The sequence below is a fragment of the Coffea arabica genome, chromosome 8e (genome assembly GCF_036785885.1).
Source record: "Coffea arabica cultivar ET-39 chromosome 8e, Coffea Arabica ET-39 HiFi, whole genome shotgun sequence".
In the NCBI taxonomy this organism is placed as follows: Eukaryota; Viridiplantae; Streptophyta; class Magnoliopsida; order Gentianales; family Rubiaceae; genus Coffea; species Coffea arabica.
Window position 1 is genome coordinate 6502105 of NC_092324.1, and position 27845 is coordinate 6529949.

The 27845-nt window shown below is 33.4% G+C and overlaps 1 protein-coding gene across 1 annotated transcript; it reads left to right on the forward strand.

Annotated features, from left to right (window-relative positions):
• Positions 1-8964: 8964 nt before the first annotated feature.
• Positions 8965-11209, forward strand: LOC113703440 (ubiquinol oxidase 2, mitochondrial). The gene is made up of 4 exons (XM_027224805.2): positions 8965-9494; positions 9622-9750; positions 10298-10786; positions 10911-11209. The coding sequence occupies exons 1-4, from the start codon at positions 9081-9083 to the stop codon at positions 10968-10970; spliced, it is 1092 nt and encodes a 363-aa protein (XP_027080606.1). The 5' UTR covers positions 8965-9080; the 3' UTR covers positions 10971-11209.
• The last annotated feature ends 16636 nt before the right edge of the window (positions 11210-27845 follow it).

A 27845-nucleotide genomic window follows, 5' to 3' on the forward strand; every position in this document is an offset into this window, starting at 1 on the left:
AATTTTTATTTTCAAAAAATAAAATTAGCATTCAAGATGTTGAATTTAATATTATAAACTCAAAGAAAGAACTATTATCAACTAAAACTATTTATTTTCAAAGATTCATCTACATCTACATTCAATCTTTCATTTACTTGTTTTTATTTTTTCTCTTTTTCTTGAAAACATTTGTATTAGTAACTATGACATACAATATTAGGTTAATTTATAAATTTACTTTATATATATTTTTTATAAGTGGGTCTGGGTAGTGTCTTGTTTGGATTTGGATTTGGATTTGTGTTTGGATCATCCAAAACCAAACCCTACCCAAATCCATGACTCTCTTACAGGGATTGGGTTTAGGTAGGATCTAGAATTGATGAATTAAATTCAAACTCTTTCCAAATATATTAGGTTTGAATTGAATTTGGATAAAATCCAACCCATTGACATGCCTACCTATATATGTTACTACATAAGCCCTGGTTGGGGCAATATCATTTAGCAGATAGAAATTGAAATTCAATGCAATCAATGTTGGGACTAAAAACTTTTGGCAATACTATTTAGTAATTAAAATGTGAAATACAATGATAATCAATTTTAAGACTAGATTGTCTTGGCAAGATTTGTATGTAAGTAATTACAGCGTCAAACTAGTCAATCAATAACTCTTGTATTTATGTAAGTACGTTGGGCATTAAATATAAATTACGTTCTTATTTACTAATATACCCATGCATGCATCACTTTCATTTTCTTTCTTAAAGACGGACACTATGATTGAAGCCCAAGAATGGTTTGTTATGGTCGATGTATTTAGGGAAAAAAGTCTCAGTAGCCCTCCAACTTTTAATCGGATGAACTTTTGACCCTCTAACAATTAAAAGTAAACTTTTGGCCTTTGGTCTATCAAAACGTAGAGCTGTAAACGAGTTGAATCGAACCGAGTATCTCATGTTTGAGCTCTGTTAATTAAGCAATTCGAACAACGTTTGTGTTCGTTCGTTAATTTTCGAACTCCAAACATGTGTTCGTGTTCGACTCGTTAAGCAAAGTTCGTGTTCGAGTTCGAGTTCGTGTTCGGCTCATTTAATATAAACGAGTTGTTCGCGAACATGCTCGAAATGCTCGAATCCAAATTATTTTAAGCCTTAAATATGCCATGCAAATCATTAATCATTCTAAAAAATAATTAAAACACTAAGTGACTAAATTCTATTATTCATTAACTATATAACTAACATTAACGTAAAAACAACAAATAAAACAAAGCAATTTGTCCTCCAAATATAAAATCCAACCATAAAATTAACCCTAAAATTTGTCAAATGATAATTATGTCCATGTTCGCGAACGTTCATTAAAACTTGCGAACATGCTCGTGTTCGCTCGATTATTAATCGAACCAAAAAGTTCATTCCAACTCGATTTGTTTAAGGTTTCGAACGAGTCTTTCACGAACACGAACGAATCGAAATAAACTGAACTACCGAACAGCTCGGTTCGTTTAACAGCTCTAATCAAAAGTGTAAATTATTGGTCTTTCTATCAAGTTCAACAGTTATGAGTGATGGAAACCATTATTACGTGTGATGCATGAGGAAATATGAAGGGCATTTTAGTCCACCCTAAAAGCTAGAAACCAACACGCCACTTTGCAGATCAGTTAGACTCATGAATATCATCTACTCTGCCAATATTTTTAATCAATAGGGACAGATGGGAAATCGAAATCTCTTTTTATACATGACCTCTTTAGGTTTCCCTCCCTCTAGATTAGGATAGATTAGGTTGTAGATACGTTATCGTTGCCATAAAAAAAAGATGGGAAATTGAGTCAAATGAAAGCTGCTTCAATCTCACCAAGCCCATTTAAATTGGCTTTTGCCAAAACAAGAAGTTGTGATGGTTCAGGAAGCTTTAAGGATTTCAAGATGTTAGAGATTGATGGATGATGACTCCATCAAAGGAGAATCAATGCCCTAGATTGATATACAAGCAATCATGAGTACCAGCAGAAATGAAATAGACTGAAATTTTATGAAGAACCAAGGTCTTGCTTTCATCATATCATTGTCAATTCCATTAGACATACAACAACTATTAGGTGAGCTGACGGATTTCGCTTCATCTATTCCTTATGCAATTCCTTCACACGTGTCTTGGCTAATGGTTTCATTAAAGGTTTTTGGTTCCTCTTTTTCTTCAATAATCCCTTTGAATGATTCCTCTATAATGGGTTCACTAATGGTTGGCACCGGAACTTTTTTGCCAAAAAATTATAGTGAAGAAGAAAAACCAGAAAAATGAAGATATTTTGAATAGGGAGAAAAAGGAAAAATGGGGGCCTAGTACTAAGTCATATCAGTAACAATTAGTTACAGATCTAAAACTACCTTGTCTTTCCATGTGTGGATGACGTCTAAGAAATAGAGGTTTAAAATTTCCCAAAAAAATAAAAAGGAAATAAAGAAAGTCAACTGGTAATTAAGGAAGCATTGTTCTGGAGTGGGGCTAGAGGTGGATCTCCGGTGGTAGTGGCAAGAGCGCATCTGTTGAGATTGGTGGCGACAGCAACAAAGATCTATTGAGTGGGCAAGTAACCTAACTGAAATCGACCATTTATCTAGGCAATCTCAGTGGAATACATGAGTGCACCTGGAAAGCTACCTCACCTTGAGTTTCAAATCTATGTGGTCTAGGCAAATGGTGCACATCTTCTATGGATGACAATCATCTTCTTAGTTCGACGATGGTGGTGATGATTCCGCTTCTTCTTCTCGTTCTCCTCGTTGGAATTTTCGGTAGAATCTCATGGGCAAACGAGAATGCCCCTGCTAATTCGTCGTGCATCACATGTGAGGTTGTTTTCTGTCATTCTTAACCGATGGAATTGATGGAATGACCAATATTTTGCACTTCTGATAGATCGGGGATCAAAAGTTTACTTCTAATTGTTGGAGGACTAAAAGTTCAAGGACCACTGAGACTTATTTTCCATGTATTTATTCATTTACAAAAAATCTTTATTAACACATCCATGCAATCATGTAACATTGTAGACTAGTTATGCATGCTGGTACACAAAAATATGCATATAAAGTAGATAAGTATGGTATTTATGACGAATAATCATCATATTGCAAGAAATCAAGCAAATATACACAATCTAAAATTTTTGGTTCCTTCAAATAAATTTACTTTGTTTAAATTCTACATGATTAGAAGTAGTTAAGAAGATTACATTTAAAGGCCGGAGATCTTCTTAATTTGCAACAGATGATTTGTGAAGTACAAGCTATCTACTTAAAATTATCCATGAATCCAACTTCTAATAGTCATCCATACAAGCCTCTGTGTAAGAAACTTCTCTGGCTAGATTTGCTTAAACTAGTGAAGTGTTAACCTTGTACCAAGTTCTCACCATGCACAAGTTGATAGAAGAATAGAAGAAGAAGACCCTAATTTGTGAGAACCTATATAGTTTTACCAAATAGAATAGAGAGAGAGAGAGAGAGAGAGAGAGGATTTTTGCTCTCTTTCTTAGGCCGAATTTTCTCCACTTTCTCTCTCTAGGTTTTTACTAAAATCTCACATAATTTGAATTGGTACTATGTCTTTCAAGATTAAATTATGAGTATGAGATTATATATAAACAAATTAGGTGTTCCAGTTCCTGTAGAAAATGCCTATCAATTTTGAAAAGAATTTAGTTTCTATTTTCTAATACTACTCTTGTTTTAGAAGAATTACTCTCATTTACATAATAAATTTTTTAGGTTTAATTTGTTTCACAAATTAAATTATAAATTTTAAAAACTTATCGTTCAAGCCTCTACATGAATATCTTTTAATCTTGCATATGAAACTTTTAATGTGTATAACCCAATAACTTCTCTACAATGTTCAAGCCTTTATAATTTTTTATCTCTCAGTTTTAAAATGGTACATTTTTTGAAAAATGGAATAATTTGATTCTTTACATATGTGAAATGCACCATTTTCATCCCCATTCTATTTTAGTTATATTTGCATCTACAATTCTAATTTTGATCTATATTGAACCTAAGTTAAAAAAAAAAATATTATGGAGATACCTAAATTTGTTCTACAAATTCTAGATTATTATTTTAAGAATTGAAAGTTCTTAAGATCAAGTGTAAACTAGGGATAATTTCAAAAAGCTCCCCTTAGGTTTATGACTATTTCACTGGCTACCCTTCAGGTTTTAAAAACTACACTAACCTCCCTTGAAGTTTATTGTCTTATAATATCTAGGTCTAACCAATAATTAAAAAATGATATTAGGAGAGAGAAGATGATATGATTCCACCATTGCCCCTCATCTACTAAATTGTTTAATTAATCTAATATCAACCCAAACATTAAAGAAAACACTAAAATTTGTTGTTTATCATCAAGGAATAAATGACATATGGAAACAAAAATAGTATATCATTCTATATATTTCACTTAATGTAAAATCTAAATTACTCTTTTCAATTACAAACCCATTGTCAAACATGATTAACAACAAATAATCAAAAAAATTTGTAACCAAAATATTACAAAGAGCGATTAATAACATAAAATCTCAATAACTAACCTTAATATGCTGACAAGAATAGTTATGATGTTAAAGTTTGTTCTGTGTAATATTTGGTTGCAAATTTTTTAATTATTTGTTGTTGATCATGTTTAACAATGACATATAACTGAAGGAAGTAATTTGGTTCTTGTATCAAGTGAAAATTATAAATTGATATACTATTTTTTAATATTATACATGATTTGATCCCTAATGCTGAACAACAAATTTTAGTGTTTTTCTTTAATGTGTGGGTTGATATTAAATTAATTAAATAATGTAGTAGATGAGAGCAATGATGAAATCATATTATTTTCTCTCTCCTAATAGTACTTTTAAAATATTGAATGGAGTTAAATGTTACAAGATAATTAATCTCAAGGAAGGTTAGTGTAATTTTTGAAACCTAGAGAGAGGCTAGTGAAATAGTTAGAAACTAATTTCAGCGGTGGTTTCTGAAATAATCCCTTTAAACTAAGCAAAGGTAAAATATTTAATTTAGTATTTAAAATTTATTTGAGGTGTTTTCAAGGCACAACAAGAAAATTTCTTCACAATAACAAATTTTGAGTGATTTTCAAGAGTTTTCTAACCTATTTTCTTTTGTTTTTAAATATTTTGAAGTTTTTGTCTAAATGTTGCACATAAACTAAGGCAATTCCTACTGCAATTAGCTTCAAATGGTAATAGTGCTAGTTTTTGTGATTTTTTTCATGATTTTACACATACAATAACAATATTTTGGCATATTGGTTTTTGTTATTTCAAGTGAAAATTTTATCAAAATTGATTTTTGGGATGAAAATGGTATATTTTTGTGTATGTAAGGGGGAGGGACTAAGGTCGTCATTTTAAAAGTGAGGCATTAAAAATGTACAAATTAAAATATAAGAGATACATTCCTGTTGCTTTAAAAGTAAGGAATTAAAAAGTACAAGTTCAAATGTGAGGGCTATATCTGCTGTTTTCCTATAGTAAAGTGGAAGAATCTTCCTTACAGTCGAATGTAAAGTTAAGATTTGACACTTGTTAAGCAGTGCAGCAGTATGGGTAGTAGGATAGGAACAGTTGTCATTACAACTGTTCACGAATAATATAACACACTTTGAACAACTTGTAAGTCTACGTGAACTACTTGTAAAATTTTGTAAAAGACATGCAATTATTATGTATGGTACTCACACGAACGAATCGTAACAAAATATTATATCATAATTATATTGTAAGATTATGCAAATAATTAAAAAGGAGTTACAACTTATTTAGACAGTGTTACACTGTTCATCAAGAATGAGTGTCCTAGTCTAGGTGTCTGATAATGATGATTGATATTCAAGTAAACGTTGCTGTCCTGTTAGTTATCCTGTAATGCCTCCTTGCCTATTGCGTATTTGGTTTTAGCTGTTCTAGTGGTGAGGTGCACAATGCATGCCTTTTGGACAGAAATTTTCCTACTTGTCATGTATATTTGACTAATAACCCTTCTACAAAGTGGGGTACATAAAGTTTGGATTGTATTTTTTAGAAGTAAACTCTTAACACTTTCTTAAGATGTGATGGATATAATATAAAAAGATAGTTAAAAATTGTGTTTAAGAAATATTTTCAAAAAACTCAAAAAAATTATAAAAAGAGCAACAATCCAATTTTTTTTTTGAAATGTTTCTAAGCAAAGGTGCATTGTCTTAAAAAAATTCAACTCAGTATTGATAGCAACTGCAATTGGATAATTGGATGATGATAACTTTTCTAATTCTACTCTCAAGTCCTCTTTGTCCCTTTCTCTTTACAAGATTTAGAATCTCCTTAAACTTTAACACTCTAAAGAAGAACATAAAAATTAAGTACATGGAATTATTGAATTCCATAAATTCAAGAGTATTGAGTTGACATATTTGGATGAAAGGATGTAAACTTAGATTCACTTATTTCTTTCTCAAAATATTGATTGAGCAATAAATAGTCGCGGATTAGATTGTTGATCAATTGAATAGCCAAGAGTTCGATCGGGTAGAGGGCAAACTTTTTTTGGGTTAATTACACCAAAACTCTAACCTATTGAAAGAATTTTCTTTGAATGTATAATAAGAATTCTTAAATTCGTCTACTTGGTTCTTCAGATGTCCCATGTCTACTTATTTCTTGAATCAGCAAGGCCTCAATTTGGTGCAATGTCTAATCAGAGAAAATGGAAAACCCCATTTAATGCTATAAATACTAGATAGAGAAATTTGAAACGGAGTATTTGCCCAAAATAGTTTTGATACTTGAAAGTAAATCAACAATTCCTCGTGAAAAACCTAAGACCTAATTTAGTCAATATGACAACATTGATATCCGTGTTTCAACTCTCAAACTCTCCCCTTTCTCTCTTTCTTGTAAAACTTGAAGTCTCATCTCTCTAGTTGGCAGGGCTACAAATGAGACTAATTAAGCCAAACACCATAGTGTTTAAACATACTTGATTATTTTAATAAATTTAAAATTTTGTTCAAATTTGACTTATTTATTTGTTGAACTGAATTTGACCGAACTTTTTATCGAATTTGAATGCTATTAAATGTATAATGCTTTTCAAATTTAACTTGACTAATTAGCAAACCAATTTTGAACGAACTCTTACCAAATCAAAATCGGTTCGAGTATCGAATGGATTGGTTTATTTTCAATCCTACTAGTTAGATATTTCTTTGTCTAATTGATAATACTAGACTGGTCAGAGACCAATTACTAGACTTGCACTTGCTAGTCCAGTCTAGTAGGTAGTTTGGATCGACATAAATTTCTTGTGATTACAAGGTATCTCCCTTCAAGCCAGAAAAATAACATAAATAAACACCACTATGTGATAATTTCAATAAATTTCAACATAAAGTTAAATTTGACCAAAGAAATATAAATCCGACGGGGGATGAAGAAACCTAATTGAATACACCACACCAATCATTTAATATCCCATTACTTTAATCTTAAAAATTGATAAAAAAAAAATTAGCATAAAGTTAAATTTGACCAAAGAAACATAAATCTAGCGGAGGACGAAGATACCTAATTGAATACATCGAACATTTTATATCCCATTACTTTAATCTTAAAAATAAAAAAAGGGAAAAAATTAGTTTGAAAGCACAAACACAATAAATAAATAAGGATCTGTACTGGACATTTTTTAAGATATATATATTTCAAATGTCATTTTTTTAAAATGTTCCCCAGAGGATGTGGTATATTTTGAGCCATCACTTAGCACATAGGCCCTTGGGACCCAGTAGTTGCAGGCTCAGACACGTTACTTGCTTATTTGCATAATTAGTAATTAATATTGCCTAGTTGGATAATTACAGGTTGTTTTCATTATTTTCCTTTTTTCTTTCTGTTAAAGAATTATGACAGGTTCAACGCTTCGAACCAACTCTTGGGCCTCACGCAACCTTCCCCAACTTGCTCCCCAAGAAAAACTGAATCGGCATTCTTTTGAGCTTTTATTATTAAAGAAACATTTCTTGCTCTCCTAGAAACTTCGGAATATTCCTAAATTCTCCCCAGCTTATCTTTTTTGAATATTCTAGTCAAATTAAGTTACGGATTAAGATGATAACAAAAAAAGCCCACCTTCTATGTTTAAGATATTTACTCTTTCTTTGGTCCAAATTCCAAATGCATTAAAAAAAAAGGTCCATGATATTGATTTGATTAACTTTGCATTTCAACTAGGTTATATTCTCACGCAAATATATTTTTTTGTTCAAATTCAAAGTAGAAACTTTTTAATGAGTGCCCCAATTCATGTCAACTCATTAATACACCCTAATTTCCGTATAATTTATCATTTGATTATAAACACTCGTACATAAGCTTTTCCAAATCTAGTTTTATATTTTCAAAAAAATTCAACACGAGAGGACTCTCAAGTGTCCAATGTACATTGTTAGACAACATTAGATACACGGAGAGTTTCACGAGATTTCTTTTTTTATTATTATTATTTTATTATTTTCTTCTCTTTTCTCCTTTTTAGGGGACAGATTTTACTAGTATCCAAAGTCAAAATTGATCTCATATTATGATACATTTCTAGAGAGAAGTTTTAGAAGTTTTGGTCATCATAAATTAAAAGACCATTTTGACCTTTACCAAACCCTCTTTGTGATGATATACATATGTTAATCCTCAAAACCTTCTAGGCAATTTAGTCCTTTGTTGCATCTCTAGACTATAGTCAAAGAGGGTAGACAATTAAATATATGGTCATTTTCCACAGACAAAAAGGAGAAAAAGAAAACAATAATAGCAACAAAATAATAATACCATTTTCCACCGCCATACAAATTACCATAAACCAACTCATGCACGTGACCCATAAAACCATACTATAAAATCCCCCTTCATCACACAAGGGGGGAAAAAACAAGAAAATTCTGCGCCTCAAAAATTTCTTTCCAAAGATCTCGTAAACCTTAAAAACATCAAGAAATCTTGTTCTTCTTTCTCTCTTGAAAGAAAGATGATGAGCCGTGGTGCAACAAGGGTTGCCCGGTCGGTGATCGGCCACATGGGGCCGCGTTATTTTTCCGGTGCAGCCATGGGTCCGCACGACACCAGCTTGGGGAAACTTTTTGCATGTGGAGCCACGGGTTTCTTGCATGGCAATCCAGCTAAGCCGTCGGAGAACGTGATGGTGGCGTGGTTTGGGTATGGAGGAATTGGTTCACGCCAGGCGAGCACGTTGGCTTTGGGTGATAAGAAGGTGGAGGATGAGGAGGAGGTGAAGGCGGTGAAAAGTGGTGCAGCTGGTGGTGCCACGGCCGCGGCGGGTGACGGTGGAAATGGGAATAAGGAGGTTGTGAGTTATTGGGGTGTTGAGCCGCCTAAAGTTACCAAAGAAGATGGTTCTGAGTGGAGCTGGAATTGCTTTAGGGTATGTATGAGCCAAAAAAAAAATGTTAACAAGGGATGAATTTGACTTTTTTTTTATATTTTTGTTCTTTGGGTTTTTTATGTTGGATTTATTTTGATTTTTGATTGAAAATAATATTTGTATGAAGCCCTGGGAGACCTACAAGGCAGACCTGACAATAGATCTGGAGAAAAAACATGTGCCAGTGACATTCTTGGACAAGTTTGCACTTTGGACCGTCAAGACCCTTAGGTGGCCCACCGATTTATTCTTTCAGGTATTTTCTGATAAATTTTTGAATTTTTTTAGCTTGATTTTCTTATTTTTCTCTTAACTGTTCCAAGAAATTTGTAAATCTCAATTGCTAATCTAGATCTAATTCCCTTATTGAACTAAGAGAAAAAAAAGATTAGAAGAAAAAGGAAATATATTTCGTTATTCTCATATATTTTTCTAAGGGACATTTTGTATATCTTTCACAACGTAGAAAAAAATGAAGAAATACATAAAGAGTGTGTGTGTGTCATAAAGTGTCATAATTGTTGGGCGATTGGATCTTCAAAAACCAGAATTTTGAATTGATGGCATGTTAATCAGTTGCAATTGTCCAAGTCAAATGGCATACAATTGATAGTTCAGAGTTGCAGTGGTAACAATTACGTGCAAATTGCTTGATTGTTTCTTGATGGTCTACCATAAAACAAACAAAGAAATTGAAAAGGATAAAAGGGAAAAAAAAGGAAAAAAAAAAGGATCAAGACATTAGGCAGTAGGGACCTGCAATAATCTCAGAGTTGGACCTAACTTGTTGCAAATTGAAACAGAGGAGGTATGGATGTCGAGCAATGATGTTGGAAACTGTGGCAGCAGTCCCCGGCATGGTTGGAGGGATGCTGCTTCACTGCAAGTCATTGAGGCGATTTGAACATAGTGGAGGCTGGATCAAGGCTTTACTTGAAGAAGCCGAGAATGAAAGGATGCACCTCATGACCTTCATGGAGGTTTCAAAACCAAGATGGTACGAACGTGCACTCGTTTTCGCGGTCCAGGGAGTTTTCTTCAACGCATACTTTTTAACATACATTCTCTCACCCAAATTGGCTCATCGCATCGTGGGGTACTTGGAAGAGGAAGCAATTCATTCCTATACTGAATTCCTCAAGGAATTGGATAAGGGCACCATTGAAAATGTTCCTGCTCCTGCTATTGCTATTGATTACTGGCGCATGCCTCCTGATTCGACTTTGCGCGATGTTGTTATGGTTGTCAGGGCTGATGAGGCTCATCACCGCGATGTTAACCACTTTGCATCGGTAAGGGCACTCAGAATTGTGTTATTTCATGATCCGTTATAGTCATGCTCGTCAGATTTTGTTGCCTGCAGGGCAGTGTTAGGCCTTTTCTTGATGCTTGATTTTGGATTGGATTTTGACGCAGGACATTCATTATCAAGGACATGAGCTGAGGAAGGCTCCAGCACCACTTGGTTATCACTGAAGGAAGCGCAGGTCTGGTGATGATACACAAGCAGATGGTGTTTATCTTCTGGCATAAAAGGCTGAGAAATAATGATATTATACTGAACTACAATCCTGACTTAGTTTTCTAGATGTATATATTACAATACAGCACGAGCCAGAGTCTGAGTTGTTTGATAACTTCTTTTCCCGGTTGGATTTAAGATTTTTGGGCAGTAAAGTTGTTATAAAAAGTATACTATTGTGGTTTTGCTATTATTTTCAGTTTTATGCATCTTTGGAGTTGTATTTTACTATTAGATGCTAATATGGTCTTCCATTGTTCTTCTTGTCTCCAAATGGCAGGGTGATGCCCTGCTTACAATTTCAAAATGTTTGGAAAACTACAGAGGCTCAGTATGTTTCCAAACAATTAACATCAATTACTGCTTCTTCCGCCGATAATTGTATCTGGTAAGAGAACTGGAAGGAAGCTTGCTTGCAATATATGTCACAAGTATTGAAAGAATCAGAGCATTTGGAAATATTCATAGACCAAATGTTTGAGCCGTTAATTACCTGGAGCATTCCCAGGTGTACTTCACTTTTCCAAGGCACAGAAGTTTTGCAAAATTGGCAGACTTTTTCCACATGGAAGATTCTTGAATTTGAGGTTGTTTGACCAATTTGAGCACGTTATATGGAATTTCAATAGGATTATCATAAAAAAAAATGTTGCAAAGAACTTTTCAAGCTTCCTGATAAGTTCTGAGGGGAGACAAAGTTGACTGGACAGAATAGTTCTGTCTTAACATCTATCAGATGACTCGTTTCTATTAACCTGAGCCTAAAGCATGAGGAGCTTTGCCATACTACTAGCTAATAGTTTTATAGAAACTATTAGTAATTACTAATGTCAGGGACAGGGAAAGGGTTGCATGACACACTTTGACATATTGGAATCTTGCTTGTTGATAAAGATCAGGGGCTTGATCAAGTCATGCAGGCTGGTTTTTTTGCAATATATCAAGGGAAGTGAAAGGATGTTATAACATCCTGTCTTGGCATATGTGAATCTTGTTTGGTGATACATATTAGGAGCTTGATTTCTGGGCTTTTATAGGCAACTGAGCTTGTGCCTGGAGGAGAGAAAACAGGGTACACCATGCAGGAACAAAAGTGTATATGGGAGCAATTATATTCTAGATTTTGATCATTATATTAGGCAGCAAGTCCATAGCAGGGGAACAGTTTTAACATATGAAGACATGAGAGGTTGAATTTCCAAAGGAAGAGGAACAGTTGGCAGGAAAATACCCAAAGCAGTAGCCCCTAATTCAGTTGACTGTTCCCAAAATGAAGAAGCAATGGCTTGAGCTGAAAAGGAGAAACAGAAAATGATGTTGGCTGGCTGTTTCTCAAATTTGCGGTTGGTGTAAGATCAAATAATTGGCTTATATTCTGACCTCGTGAGGCAGAGTCAAGGCTGAAAAGTTATAGCCTTCTAGTCCAAGAATTGGCCGAGAGATCGGCCTGGCTGAAGCCCAGAGAAGTGAATACAAATTTGACCGTGGTTATTAAACTCGGGCGACAAGGAACGTGGCACAGAGATAAGGTCAACGACGTCACTGGTTGGGTCAACCTGTGGACATTAATTTAATATTTATAAATATAAAATAATAATTTTAATATACGTAAAATATCTAATAAAGTGCTTTTAGATACCACTCAGAAAGATATATAATGAACATATAAATATTAATACAAGATTTAATTTCATTTTATTATACTTTTACATAAAAAATAATATAGTCAAATATAAAATAAAAATGTGTCACTTGGTTTTAAAGACATAGCATCATTATTTTATTTTATTTTATTTTTTATTTAAAAATAAAATAATTTTCCAACTACTCAAATATTGCCATTTTGAAAATTAAAAGGATTAATCTATGACAAAAAGTAAATAAGTTTATTTAAAAATTATTCAGTTATCAAATAAAAAGTAAGCAAGTGGCAAAGTCTTATGCACATTTAAATGAAGATCCAATGTACAAGTCTTACCAAAAATATATATACATTTTGTTTCAACAATAAAGACTCCATAATTGTATGCATTAATTTTTTATACACTAACAGTATAGTGATTTTTTTATATTAACATTTTTGGATGAATGTCACATGTGCATGATTTAAATTTCAAATTTAAATTCATATTATATGGTCTGATCTAAACCTGCTAATATAACAAAAATTATACACTAAAAGTTATTCTAATTGTATTAAAAAGAGGTCAATTTGAAAACCGAACTAGTTCTCAAATGAGCCAGCGGGTCAAATGGATTTGACCAGATTTAATCGGATCAACTCCTTGTCTGATCAACTAGAGATGCAACTTAGCGTGATGCTTAGGTCACTAGGCCAACAAGTTCAACCAGAAGACGGGTTGGGTTTAATAACTATGGTTTTGATAGCCTCCACATTCAATTCAGATTTATTTATAGAAAAAAAGACTTTTGGTAGCACCAAATTGTTTTTAAATAATTTGCTTAAAAGAAAAAAGGTTTGGATGACTAGAATGCAACAAAGGCAACAAATTTAGGTTAGATACTAAGGGGTGAGTGCCCGCACATTGCGCGGGTGTTTGGTGACTGTAGTTGAAAAAGATTTTTCATTGAACAAATAATAGTATATTTTGCAAAGAAACAGTCATCAAATATGACAAAACAAGTTTGGAATTTATTGTCCAACTCTAAAGAAGCTAGAATCTGATGCTTTTATGTAAAATGTGTTCAACATCAGTATATAGCATGAGTAGAGGTGGCAAATCAACTCACTTAATTAAATTTACCCATACCCGCCCATGAATAAATGGGTATGGGTATCTTAAATTTTTGTATATGGGTATAAATAGGTTACCCAATAATACTAAATGGGTATTATTGGGTAACCCATCAAATCCAATTAACCCATTTAGAATTCTCTTCCCCCCAAGTCTCTTCTTTTCCCCCACCCATTTTTTTTTTCAAAATTTTCATTTTGTCATGATGTTAACTACTTTTATTTCATTATTATTATTGTTATTATTATTATTATTATTATTATTATTATTTGTTGGTTTTATCTTATTATTTTCTTTTCTCTTAGTTTGTTAACTTGCTCATTTTTCAGCATTACTAATTTATGATAAATTTTAGCCTATTTTCTTATCTTTCTAAAATGAAAATTTAAATTTATATATGAAAAAAAATTTAGGGGTTCAAAATTTTTGGATTAAGTTTTATATTAATTTTTATAGTACTTAGTTCAAAATTTTATATTCTTATTATTCAATTATTAAATAATAGGTAATTTTGTGACATAGAGTATAAATGAAAAAAAATTGGTAATTAAGTGTATTGAACATTATAAATAAATATTTAAAATTAATGACGGGTACAAAGAGTGGTATAAATTGATAACTTAGTTTGCAAAAATGAATTTTAATGAGTTTACAAAAAGTTAAAATAAATGGGTTATAAATGGGTAATTGGGTTACCCAATTCATTTTTTGACTTACTCATTTATACCCATCTAATTAAATAGGTATAAATGAGTTGACTCACTTTTACCCATTATCCATTTTACCCAACCTAAACCCGCCTAAGTCACCCATTTTGACACCTCTAAGCATGAGTATTTGTCCGCGCATCGTACTTATGAAGTCCTAAAGGTCAGAAGAATCAAGTATGAAGAAATACCTAGGAATCTGGGACACCCACAAGAGTCTCCTTCTTTAATGAAAGCGTGACAAATCTAGCAAAACCCTTTGCTTTCCTATATGTTTCAATGTCTTAACAGTTCACCAAATAATTAAATTCCCCCATTCTCAACATATGTAGTTTACAAATTTTTTTTCCTTTTTCACAGCTCAACTAACAATAGGCCCCCAATCTTTGAAATTAAGAAGAAATACAAAGAGCAAAACAAGTAGTCATTGGGTGAGATTCTTAACAGCTAGGTAGTGGTAAACTTTGTAGAACCATCAGATCCTAACGCCATCATGGTTATTGCCTTTGTCCATGTTCGTTTGCAGTATCACTTCATCCTCTGATCCTTCTCTTCACCACAGCAACTGCTAAACACAGCAAGTCAAGTTCCATTAGAAACAAAAGAAAGTAGATGTGATCAAACAAAACAAATAGTAATACAGTAGATTAAATGTTTAAGTTCGGTGGATTTTGAGATTAGGTTTGGTGCATTCAAATGTTTGTACTATAGGCAATTTGAGACTTTGTAGCGGCGGTATGGTGCCTTTATAACCTGAAAGGAACAAAATTAAGACACCTACAAAGATTTTGCAGATTTACGAACAACCACAATCTCAAATTTAAGGATATGAGCTAACACTGCTGCTACACACCAGAAGAACCACCCATATAAACAACAAAATTAAGGTTCAAAACTCACCACAAGCTGAACCACCACGAATAGCTGCAACTGAAGACCATGCTTGAATGCTGAGTAAAAAGGCAACAAAAAAAAAAATCCAATCCCGGAAACCGATGCTCAAACATTAATTCATTAACATACCCACATTTATGGCTGTTAAATTGAGATGTAAATGGCAGAGAAATGGGTTGTTTCCGACCTGAGCTTTAACATTGTTGGGAGTTGTGCAAGTGATTAGACATAAGTTATTTCAGACAAACGAATATCCTCAAACAGTTATCTTTGTTTTAAAAGCCACACTTCAATTAAATGTATCTATAATACCATTTTAGCAATTACACCAATGCATAAACTTACATGAGTTGTAGCAAAGTAATTACACATTCCATAAATACCCAGTTGTCTCCATAAATCAAAGCTTTAAATGTATAAAAATAAGAGCATTTTAGTCAACATACCCAAACACATGCTGTCCTCAGTTGTACCAAAAGGTTTAAAAAAATTACATAACATTCCACATTTCCAGAAAGCCCCTATCCATGCGATTGAAATTGAAAACTTCTTTTGACCACAACTCATTTTATATAGTATAAAGAAACATCTTATAATCAAGAATAAATTAGCACCTACTAAAGACCAAATTTGCTTTCTTTTAATCTTTTTTTTTCATTTAATTGAATACTTTAATTTCATAAATTTTTTCTGTTGGGATTAGTCTTTCAGTTAATGCCAGTGTAAGATTTTGTTCAACAAACTTAGAGGTTATATACATGTGCCATGAATTCCTTTGGTTCTCCTATTTATTATGTAATTAAAATAGAGGGATCGAAATGGAAAACATTTACTATCAGTTCATATGGTACAATATATTTCTAGTCGGACAAGATTTTTCTTTCTTTTTTTTAAAGTTGCTAAACAGCTACTCCTAAACATGAGAAGATGAAATCCATAGCATAGAGCTCATTGTCAACTTTCTTAGCAATTATTTTTCTGGCGGGAAAGTTTATTAGGCAGCTTTCATGGAGAGTTGATAATTGTGATCTGTTTATCATGATCCAGCATAAAATCTTTCTTCACAATTTTCAGTCAAATTCCAAGCCACATTAACAAAATATATTTCTAACTTCTACTAGTTTTTTATATGATTAATTCAAGGAAAGAACAAGAAATGAGATGAACTCGATAAAATCAAAAATATTTGATGCATACTTCCATAAAAAACTTCAAGTAAAGGAATATTGTTGAATTTCTTTTGTTACTAAACATGCATGAAAGATGGTGCTGTCAGAATTATTTGCATCCAAAGCTATTAGAAAGGAGTCCAGAAAATACATTTTGTTGGGAGCACTACTCAAAAAGTTCAAATGAGGTACCAAGAATCAATGTGATTAAGATTGGTAACTTATACACGAGAAATAACATTACAGCTACTACTCTTAAGTATCCTTCAGAAAACATGCCATGAAGGGCTGGCAAGAAATACAGCAAAAAGCAATACACATCTCCATCCATATTCATCTCTGCCTCTCTCACGGTATACTGGACCGCTCTCTTGGAAAAATCCAAGAGAAGGTAGATAAATACTTGAAACATTATGACCAGGATGATAACAAAAGGTTTGTTGATGCATATTAGGGGCCTGATTTTGAATTTTTAGACCACTGGGCATATGCGTGGAGAAAAGGAATGAGGGAATGATATGAATCCAACCGCAATTGGAAGAACTTGTATCCCGCAAAGCCCCTGATCTAGATGAATAACTAAGTTGGAGTTGCGGAAACTCTTGGCCTTTCTAACCCACGAAATTGCAAATCTTGAATTTAATCTCAACTCACAACTTAACAAGATAGTGAACCAATATTTTTGATAGATCACGTGACAACCAATTATGGTTTATTGGTTGATAAGTCAAAAAACACTTAAGAATAATTCTAAAAGTATTCAATTGAAGGTCTCTTAGACAAGAGAGTTGCGAAACACACGTGTGTTTGCTGAAAATTTTCAATCGTATTAATCTATCAAAATAACGTTGGTATAAGGCCCTATTTATAGCCTTTATAAGTCTTAAGAAATCTACTCAAATTTGGAAACAAATTACTACTTTCTTAAAATCCTAATTCAGCCTTGTCATTGGTCAACATGACCTGGCTTTATTTTCTTAACTTAACGACTCAACTAACTCTTAAACTAACTCTAATTTATCAACTAACAATGCTGAAAATTAACTAAACAAAGAGACAACATGAATTAAGTTTAAACAATTTCGGATCTTCAATGAACTTGATTACTTGCTTCATGTGAAACTTGAGCATGCGAAATTTTCATGGACTAGAGTAGGGGAGGGGGATCTGGATTATATCAGGGAACACCATTCAGGAACAGAATCTATTATCATATAAAGCAGAAGTCCACAGCGGAGGAAGAGAGTAACACATGATGAAATGAGAGGTTGAATTTCCAAATGAAGAGGAATAGCTAGCATGAAAATAAAGAAAGAAGTAGCCCTTCAATCTACTATTTTCCAAAATGACAAAGCAGTGGTGTGAGCGAAATATAAATCTGGAATTAAACATTTAACTGACTTTGGTGGGGAAAGAATCAAAAGATGCTGGTTGTTTTTTCTCATTTCCCCTATTAGGCCAACGTGACATCACTGCAAAGTTTATTATCAGCACAGAATAGAAAAGCACCCGTTAGAAGTTATGCACAACCTGTAACAAACAACTAAGAATAAATTCGAAACTTAGTTCATAATTTTAAGAAGCAAGAAATGAATAAAGTTGATCGCATTTGGGATTGCTCAAACTCAAAGCAAAGAATAGAATCAGTGTACCTAATCTTAACAATAGAAAAGTGCGAATCCTAGCAATGCATAGTGATTTTCATCCCCTGTCAACACCATTAGTGTGTGGGTTTTTTTGGTCATTTCGCACGCATTTTACGGTGATGGGTTGCTCGTATTTTTGGCTACAATTGGTTGGTGTCTTTTTGCTGACCATCCTACCCTTGGATTCCATTTCTACCCAGCATGGAGTAATTATCCACAACAAATGTGGCTAGCTTTGTGGTCTCTTGCCTTGATCCACCTCTTTCGGCAGCTGTATTATGACATGGCTCAAGTTCCAATCCAAAAACTTGGTGGGATCTATAATGATGCGTTAAGCTATTACTTACACATTAAACATACTTGCACTTTTCCATCTCTCTCTCTCTCTCTCTATATATATATATATTACTTTAAATTTTATATATATTTTTAGTGCAATTGTCACTGATTACTTAGATCTTGAAGATAATATCTACCTATCTATTGAAGTTGCCATGGTTTCCTGACTTACCATGTTCCAATTTCTTATTTATTTCATTTGCCTATGAATAAAACTTGATTTTATATACAATTGTAGACACACTATTGGTGAAAAGTAGTAAACGAATGACAGCCTAAATAAACATAATTCCCTGAGTGTTCTTGACTTTTATAATTCTTAATCTCTGAGTTAACATTTAACTATACATTTTTCCATAAAAAGTCCTAAAAATAGCGAAACAAGAAATTTTATTGCCACTAAATTCTTTGGGGCAGTATCCTTACTTTGTGAAAGTAGTTATAATTGTGGCTCGATTCGTGCCATATTGATATATACATTTGGGATGATGGAGTGTCATTACATAGGTCTTAAATCATTGCATGTACGGTGCGAGAGTTTTACACTTTGGTTGTGCAAGCTATGATTGTATTATCATCCTTTAGATTACCATGTGCGAAGGGTTTAACTGCTTGCAAGCTAATTTAAATGCTTTGTTGTGATTAAATTTGGTTTTTGGTGTGTACAAACTCTAAAGGTAAGAAAGGAAAAAAAATCTCAGTTTTCATTAGGATCTGATTTCCTAGCTAGAAAAGATGGTTTTTGGTGCGTACAAACTGAGCTATTTCGAATCTTAGTTTTTAACTACTTTATTTTATACTACTTTTACATATTTATAATCACAACAACACCGTATTTCAACGGACAACGTCGTGCAATATCCGGACAACCTCGCGCCTCGCGCGACGCTAATTATGTCTAATTCTCTTTCATTTTCATCCTTACGTCAACAATCACAAATGGCCGAGCCTATTGTATCATTTCTTATCGAAACCATCGGCAAATTGTTGGTTGAAGAAGGACATTCTTAAGTGGGTTGACCGAAGAAGCTGAGCAGCTTCATTCAGAGCTAAAGATTAAGCGGTCTCTGTTAAAAGATAATGATGAAAAGCAACATGAGGCTGCAATTGTTAAAGAATGGCTTTCACAATGCAGCGATCTAGCTTATGAAGCTGAAAACGTGCTTGAGGCTCACGCTTTCAAGCTTGCATCAAGACAGAGCGCAAGAGGCACTAGGAATGTCATTCGAAGATACGCTTGTATTTTGAATGAATATTGTATTCGTCACAGAGTTGGATTAGAGATTCAAAGTCTTAATACCAGAATCTCTAATCTAACTCGACGTTTTCAAGAATATGGAATAAGTTCTCTGCAGCAACAACTGAGGATGACATACTCGTATGTTGCTGATAATGAAGATTTTGTTAGATTTAGACCTTATGTTGAGGTGCTAGCATGGTTCAAAGTCGCAGTCGCGGTTGCGGTTGTGTCCTGGACCGTTCCACATCGGTCTCGGCATATCGATCGCGGTCTCGGCGAGACGCGAATTTTTAAAATATTTAATATTCTAAAAATTGTAAAAAAATATGATAAACAAAAATAATTTAAAAATTAGTAAAAATAATAAAAATTCGAGTTGATTCGGGATGACTCGGTGAGATTCGGCCGTTTCAACTCTTCACGGTGACGTCTTGGCGAGTCACGTATCTCGACATCATTTCGTCGCGGTCTCGTCTCGGACTAGACCGAGACGGTGACGACTCGGCCGAGTCTTCGAACCGTGCTAGTGCAGATCTTGGTGAATGAAGATGCATTTCTTGGCTCTTATGGAGTTGTTTCCATCTACGGCATGGGAGGCTCAGGCAAGACAAGAAAGGTATACAATCATCCTAATGTGAAGCATCCTTTTAACAGTTTTGTTTGGGTTGGTATATCCCAAAAATGGCAGACAAGAGAGATCTTGCAAGGGATTTTGGTCAGTTTTCTCCCGAACAGAAGAGGGGAGATTTAGAAATGGAGAGATGATGAACTAGTCGAGCAACTTCTTCGAGTTCAGCAAAATAAAAAATGCCTTGTCGTTCTTAATGATATCTGGTCCACAAGTTGCATTTCCAATTGGAAGGAAGGGCAACAAGATATTGCTCACAACTCGGAACAAAAATGTGGCAATGCGCATTGGTCCAAATGGCTTCCACTATGAACCAAGATTGTTAACCAATGCTGAAAGCTAGGAGCTTCTGCAGAGTAAGGCATTGAGAGGCCAGCCTAACCAAGGTTAGTTTTTCCTTAGCCAATATTCTTGCACCCCAACAATGAGCTGTAATGTTTATTGTCATCATCGTTCATCATGCTATTAAAATTATAAACCTCCTAGGCTGTCTGGATTTACATTTTCGAATGGAGGGATTTAAGGAAAATGACTATAACGGGTGAAAGAGTACTAGTGATGTGGTTCATACAATTGAACAATCTTGTAGTATGGTCATACTTGGTCTGAACAACCTAAATGTGCCATATGGTTCATATTAATGAACAAACATGGACCAATTAACTTAAACTAATATCTACGGCATTCATTAAAATCATGCTGCTTAAAAATGGATCATTTTAAGATGGAATATTGATCACCTAGATATGCTAAGATTTGAACTTTAACTTCGGTTTAAGTTTCAGACTGCTAGCAATTTGTTGAGTTTTTATTTTCATGATTATTACTAGATCATGAAAAGGTGAAGATTTAACAAATACAGTGATGATCTTCTTTACCATTTCTCGAGAGAAGTACATACGAATCCTATCTAGTCTTTCAGACAGTATCGTAGGCTATGTTTGGTCTGCTGTTTCTCAAATTTGTGTCATAGAGACTAGGTTTCTAAAGTCCCTGTTATATCCCTATGGACCAATCCAACAAAAATTAATTTGCAAAAAATTAGAAAAAAAGTGACAGCATAGAAAAAGATTAACTTATTTCAGTTTAAGTCTTTAATCTGCTTAACAGGGTTCTAAATTAACCTATCCTTGAACCACAAAGCCTTCAAATTGTTTGATTTACAGATTAATCTTGTCCCTGGCACTTCTATACTGAAAATTGAGTATTAAAAGCCTTCAAAAGGTTTCTTCCATTTCGGCTTCATTTTAGACCAACTTGGGGCAACTGTGGTTGGAATTTTCATATAACGATTCAATTATTATATTTGTTTTACACAATATATTGTACACTTGTATAACTTTGTTATACTTATAAATTTTATTAGTGTATGCTATTTCAATATATAAATATAACTGTATTTGTAAAACAAATATAACAATCATACTCAACTATATCAAACCTGATCGTACCTATCTTAATCCCATTTTAGATCACTACTATTCATCGTTCCCTACTTCTCTTGCTCCCACTCTAACCAAAGAAGAAAAAATTCAGAAAAGGCCAGACACCGTGAACTAGGTTGGGTTTTGGGAACGTTCGTGTAATATCTTTATATAACAAGCTAGTGTAGTTTGTTGTTGTATTTGTCTTAAGCTTGTTGGACTTTTGAAGGAGCATGATTGATCTCTATTTTATAAAGGGTTAATTTTAGAATCCTTTCTTGAGGTTTATCCTAATATCATCTAGTACCTCTGAAATTTCAAAAATCTCACATAGTTCTCTTTGAATGACAATTTATGTAACATCGTTGCCCTTGGAGGAAAGAGATTATTTATTATCTTTTCACTTTTACCCTTATACAATTTGATTTATGAATTTTCAAATATGAACAAAAGACAAATAAGGTGGAGTATTAAATTTAGAATACGAGAAATGTAAGTATAATAAGTAATAAATTTAGTTGTTTCTTAACTAGAGAACACCATTGTGTACAAGGGTAACTTTTGAAACTATTTTAATATTATAAAAGGAAAAAACTTTAAGAGATTGGTCAGAACAAGGAGGAATAAGAGCAAAGAAACACATAAAATTTGCCACAAAGACGGAAATTAGAGTGAAAATTTCAGATGATCAATTATAGCAAAGACGGACATTAAAAATAGAAATTTTTGCAACAAAGAGGGAGAAAAATATTTTAGATGGTATTCTTGTTATTTGTTGTTAGATATTTTAGCTTGTAGGATTTTTTTTCTCAACCTTTTGCTACTTGAAAAAGTAGGAAAATATTGGGGGTATGAATGTCATTTCAACACCTCTAATTGGAACATCTAGTCACGTTATAGTGATAGGAAAGGTAAGTGAGATTTTTGAAATTTTGAAAGTGCTAGCTGATGTTAGAATGAGTCTTGGGGGAGGTTTCTGAAATTAACCCTTTTATAAATTATTTTTAGTACACAGTGTTGAAGTTTTTCACCTGCTGGAAACATAATCTATCAAATGAATGTTCATAAAATTTTGTGGATTCTTCTAGACAAATATCTCAACAATAAACCGTATGGTCGTATTATGAAATTAAGTCAAGGATCAACATCATAAACACTGCAACACAACTAAGAAGACAAATGTTAATTGAATTAAATTTCTACACTTTGATATTATATATATTTTTATCATTAGGTGTATGATACCTAATTTAAATTTAAATTTAAATCTAAAAAAAATAATGAAGAAAAGAGACAAATAACAAGAACTTGAATGAATCTAATTATTAAACTCCCTTTTTAAAGATTGTCGTTAACATCATAGTTGGTAGTTGGAACCATCGAGCTAGTTCCGTAGGATTGACTCTTTAGCATCATAGTCAATCCAGGAATCTGGGTCCCATGGCTCTTTAATAGGCTGGCCACGTCGACATAAATCTGGTTTATTTGGCTTCCCATTATGTGGCTACGGCTTCCATTCTACTTCTCCGGCTCCTGTCTACTTTCATTGAGTGGGAGCCAGCTGACTGAATCGGCACAGCCTCGGCTCTGGCCGGGTCAAATTTCTTACCAAACACTCCAATCCGTTAGAGAAACTCGTAGGCCATGTAACCGGCTAGAAGCCGATTATATGCAAAGCTGATTCGTCCAGCCCCTGTAACGATGTTGCTGGATTAGCTGCTGTTACTTCACGTGATAGTCTTATGGTTAATGATGTGTTTTAAGAATCGAATCCTTCAAAAAAAGAATGGGATCGGATCGATCAGTTGGACCGCGAATTAATCATGGTATCAATCTAATTCTACAAGAAAGTCGAAAAGTTAAAAAAATTAATGAAAATCAATTCAATAAATGAAACCGATCAAGTTCTATTTTGAATTTTGATTTAGGACTTGGACCCTTTTTATGGGCTACCCACTTTTTTGAACTTTTGGGTTTTATCAAAACTCAACAACTACAATTAATTGTCTGCTACTACAATTATTGATCAGTCATTTTTTTCTCAAATTGAGAAAAAAAAAAAAAACTTTAGGTGGCCCAACTTAAAAACAAAATAACTACTCCAACTTAAAACTAAAGAAATCCTCTTCCTTCAAGAATCTTTATCTCCGGAAACGCTCTACAAGTTTCACTCATCTCCTCTTTTATTTTATTTTCTTTTTTCTCTTCTTTTCTATCTTTTCTTTTACATTATTGATGGTGAAAGTGATAATGAAATTGAACTTGGTAGATAAAGAAGCACACTTGTTTTCCCTTTCTTCTTCTATCTTTGGTTTTCATATTCATGATTTTTCTACCTTTCTTTTGGAGTTAATTTCACAAATCCTATCAGATTTGTTTTTGAGTTGGGAAAGTTAAACTCGACTTTGTCTATTTTAAGATATTAGAGAGATTTGTTCATAATTTTGTTGTTTCTTTATTTTTTATGAAATACTTTTTCTTTTATTTTATTTGTTCATAAATGAATTAGAAGGTACTAGATCAATAAATCTTCTACAGAAGATATTACAAAATTTGGGATTTTTGTGTTGATTTTACACGTTTCTGCTTATTTGCTATTTTCTTATTTTTAAAAATAATAAATAAATAAATCAATCAATGAACTGGGGTTAAACCGGTTAAATTTTGACCTGACCACTTTATCAGTTCAATCACTGATTCGAATTTCAAAACATTGGATTAATGAGAAAAAACTAACATGTTCTCTTTTGGTCATTCAAACTCATCTTAGTGGTGGGCATTCATTAAAGCACTATGAAAAGGCCACGTCAGCCAAAGATTTTTTTTTCTTTTTTGAGAGTAAAACAAAGTTTTCATTCGTTCAAAAATAATAAATTACAACTTTGATTAATGAAACGGGATGTCATCCTACCCGATAGTTCTACATTCCAAACCAAGAGAAGTTATGCTAAAATATGGGTTGGCAAATTTCTAGTTCTACGTACATGGAAGATTTTACGTCCTTGAAACATTTTACGAGCATTCGGTCTTGTCTAACAGATTGTCAAAATAAAAAAAAATCCACTTCATTCGAATTCATTTTCTAAACAACATTAATAGCATCACTTTCAAGAATTAAAGTCTCAATTCCCACTTCTTTTGCCCATTCCAAACCTTTGATGATAGCTACAATCTCACCAAATTCTGGAGATGTAGCTTTACCAATTCTTTCCGCAAAGGCTGCCATAAGTTGTCCTTCACTATCTCTAACAAGAACACCAATTCCTGCTTCCTTTAAAGTCTATGTTGCATTTACATTAACCTTTCAAAAACCTTACTCTAGTGGATGCTACCATCTGGTGAATTCATTTGTGCTAGTCATCTTACTAGTTTCTTGGCCTTGGATAAACTCCAGTAAATATGATTTTGCCTATTCAACTATCATGTAGGGTTTCAGTATCTTTCCTTCAAATATTATGCTATTTCTTGCATATCAGATCATCCACATGATGATAACAAAGAGTTCTTTCTCCTTCTCTTCGCCTCTTCGCAATATCACCTGCATTTTGTCTTTAAGACATGAAGCATTAACTACTCTAACATCCAAACCTAGATCAGCTAGGTCCCAAATCTGTACAGAAAAACCATGTTTATTAGGTTGAGAGAATGAATTTTTTTTTTCAGAACGATAAGTGAAGGTTGAGAGAATGAATACCAAAACCAAATTTAAGTTTGGATCCTTAAGGGCTGAGCAAGCCTTGGGGTAACAGCTAAAATAGAGAACTTAGATTCAAATTCCCTTTTCCTCCTTCTAGCACTTAAATCTCACATTTCCCCGACTAGAAAAAAATTAAAAGGAAAAAAGTGTGGATGCTTGACAACAAAAATTGATTCTCGCTATTCCGCCAGTATTTATCTTACTCCTTTCCTTTTTCTTTTGTCCCCTTCTTCTCTAGTTTCATATTCATGTGCTTTGATACTTTTTTCTCAAAAAAAAAATCTTGTTCAATTTTTCTAATGCAAAATCTGATTTTGTTGTGAATTTTATTCAAATAGGTAAGGGAATGACTGTAGTTAATATCATGGAAAAATAGGAAAGGAATAAGAGAGTGTAAGAAGAATACATGGAAACGTTTGAGTTGATTGTCAAGGACAATTTTGTCATAATTGCTTACGCATTAACAGCAGCTGAAGTAAAATATTACAGATAGTTTAAAAAGCTAAAAAAGGTAAACTTAGGAAATAGGGGTGAAAAGGTAAATTCATATTATGGATTTTTCAAAACTAGTTCAAAAGGAAACGAAGAAAGATTGGGAAATGTTAGAGGGCAGAACTTTGATTAAGATTTGTAAACTAGGGAAAAAATTCATCTTAAGATATATTCAAATTAATGAGTTTTGATTTGCCAAAGAGGTCTTGGTCTATTGGCTAATATTGAGACCTCAAAACTTTTAGAGGTTTGAGTTCAAATTCCTTCTTTCCTCTTCTTCACTTTTTAAATTTCATTTTTCCCTTACTAGAAATTTTTTTTTTTTTGAAGCTCTCAACAGCTCTAGTCCAAGAATTGAGCAGAGATGCCTTGCTGAAGCCCAGAGAGTAGAGTAGCGAGTATAAATATAACGTCCACTGCTCTAAGACTGGATATATTTATACAAAACACTTTAGGTAGCACCAAATAATTTCAATCATTTTGCTTAAACGGAAACAACGTTTAGGATCCCTAGATGCAAACACAAGCCAACAAAATTAGACTAGATAAAAATCTTATAATTAATAAATCACTTATCACTTCCTAAAAATTAAATTTGCTTTCTTTTGATCTTTTCTTCAATTATTTGAGTACTTTGATTTCTTAAACGTATATTTCCTTTGCAGTAGTCTTTCATTTAATGGCAGTGTAAGATTTTGTTGAACAAATTAAGAGGTTATACATGTGCTATGAATACTTTTGGTTCTCCTATTTACCATGTAATTAAGATAGAGGCATCGAGCTGGAAAGAATTTATAATCAGTACTTTTTTCTGGTACAATACATTTCTAGTCAACCAAGAAAAAAAAAAAAAAGAGTTGCTGAGGAGCAACTCGAAAACATTAGAAAATGAAATTCACAGAATAGCACATTGAGTTCTCGAGTCTCAACCTTTTTGACACTTATTTTTCTGCCGGGAAAGTTTATTAAGCACCTGTAATGAAATTGTAGAGTTGATATTAGTCATCAATTTATCATGCTCCAGCACAAATCTTTCTTCTCAATTTTCACATTGCCTTTTTTTCCCCCTCAAAGCCAAGCCATATTTACCAAATTTATTTCTAACTTCGAGTTCTTTATAGCGATTCAAGGAAAGAACAAGAAATTAAAGAACCCGAAAAAAATAAACGGTGTGAGGCATATTTTCATGAAAAGTGTTTAGTGAAGAAATCCTGCTGAATTTGTTTAGTTACTAAACATACGTGAAAGGTGGTGCTGTCAAAATCTTCTTCATCCAAAGCTATGAGAAAGGAGTAAAAAATTACATTTTATTGAAGTACCAATCATAAAGTTTCTAATGAGGTATTAATCAATGTGATGAACCAAGTTATACAGGAGAAAGAGCAACACAGCCACTAGTACAAGGCCCCATTGGCTAAATCCTTCAGAAAACATTCCATGAAGGGAAAGAAAAGCAGCAAAAAGAAGTATACTTCCCCATCCATATTCATCTCTATCTCTTTCATGGTATACTTGACCACTTCCTCGAAATAATTCAAAAGAAGGTAGATAAATACTAGAAAAATATATGACCAGTATGAGAACAAGAGGGCCAAGAAACATCTTTGTTACTGCGTAAATGATCAGAACAATTGCAAGAGGTAGCACTAATGATTGTGTGATTTGATAAACCAGAAGAAGAACTGCAACGGGGACGACCAATAGCACAGTGAAGGCCGAGTTTTCAGCATCTGAGGCTAGTGAAATATCATCCATCAGACTGCGACCATGGAGGAGGATTCCAAGAGTTCCCACTAGGAGAAATGGGATCAATGGCGATGGCCCTGTGGCCATCTAG

Bases quoted from the DNA above. Each gene is read 5' to 3' on its own strand.
- LOC113703440 (XM_027224805.2), top strand. From the start codon at position 9,081: ATGATGAGCCGTGGTGCAACAAGGGTTGCCCGGTCGGTGATCGGCCAC. The intron at 9,751-10,297 runs GTATTTTCTGAT...AAATTGAAACAG, and splicing joins CCACCGATTTATTCTTTCAG to AGGAGGTATGGATGTCGAGC. The intron at 10,787-10,910 runs GTAAGGGCACTC...ATTTTGACGCAG, and splicing joins ATGTTAACCACTTTGCATCG to GACATTCATTATCAAGGACA.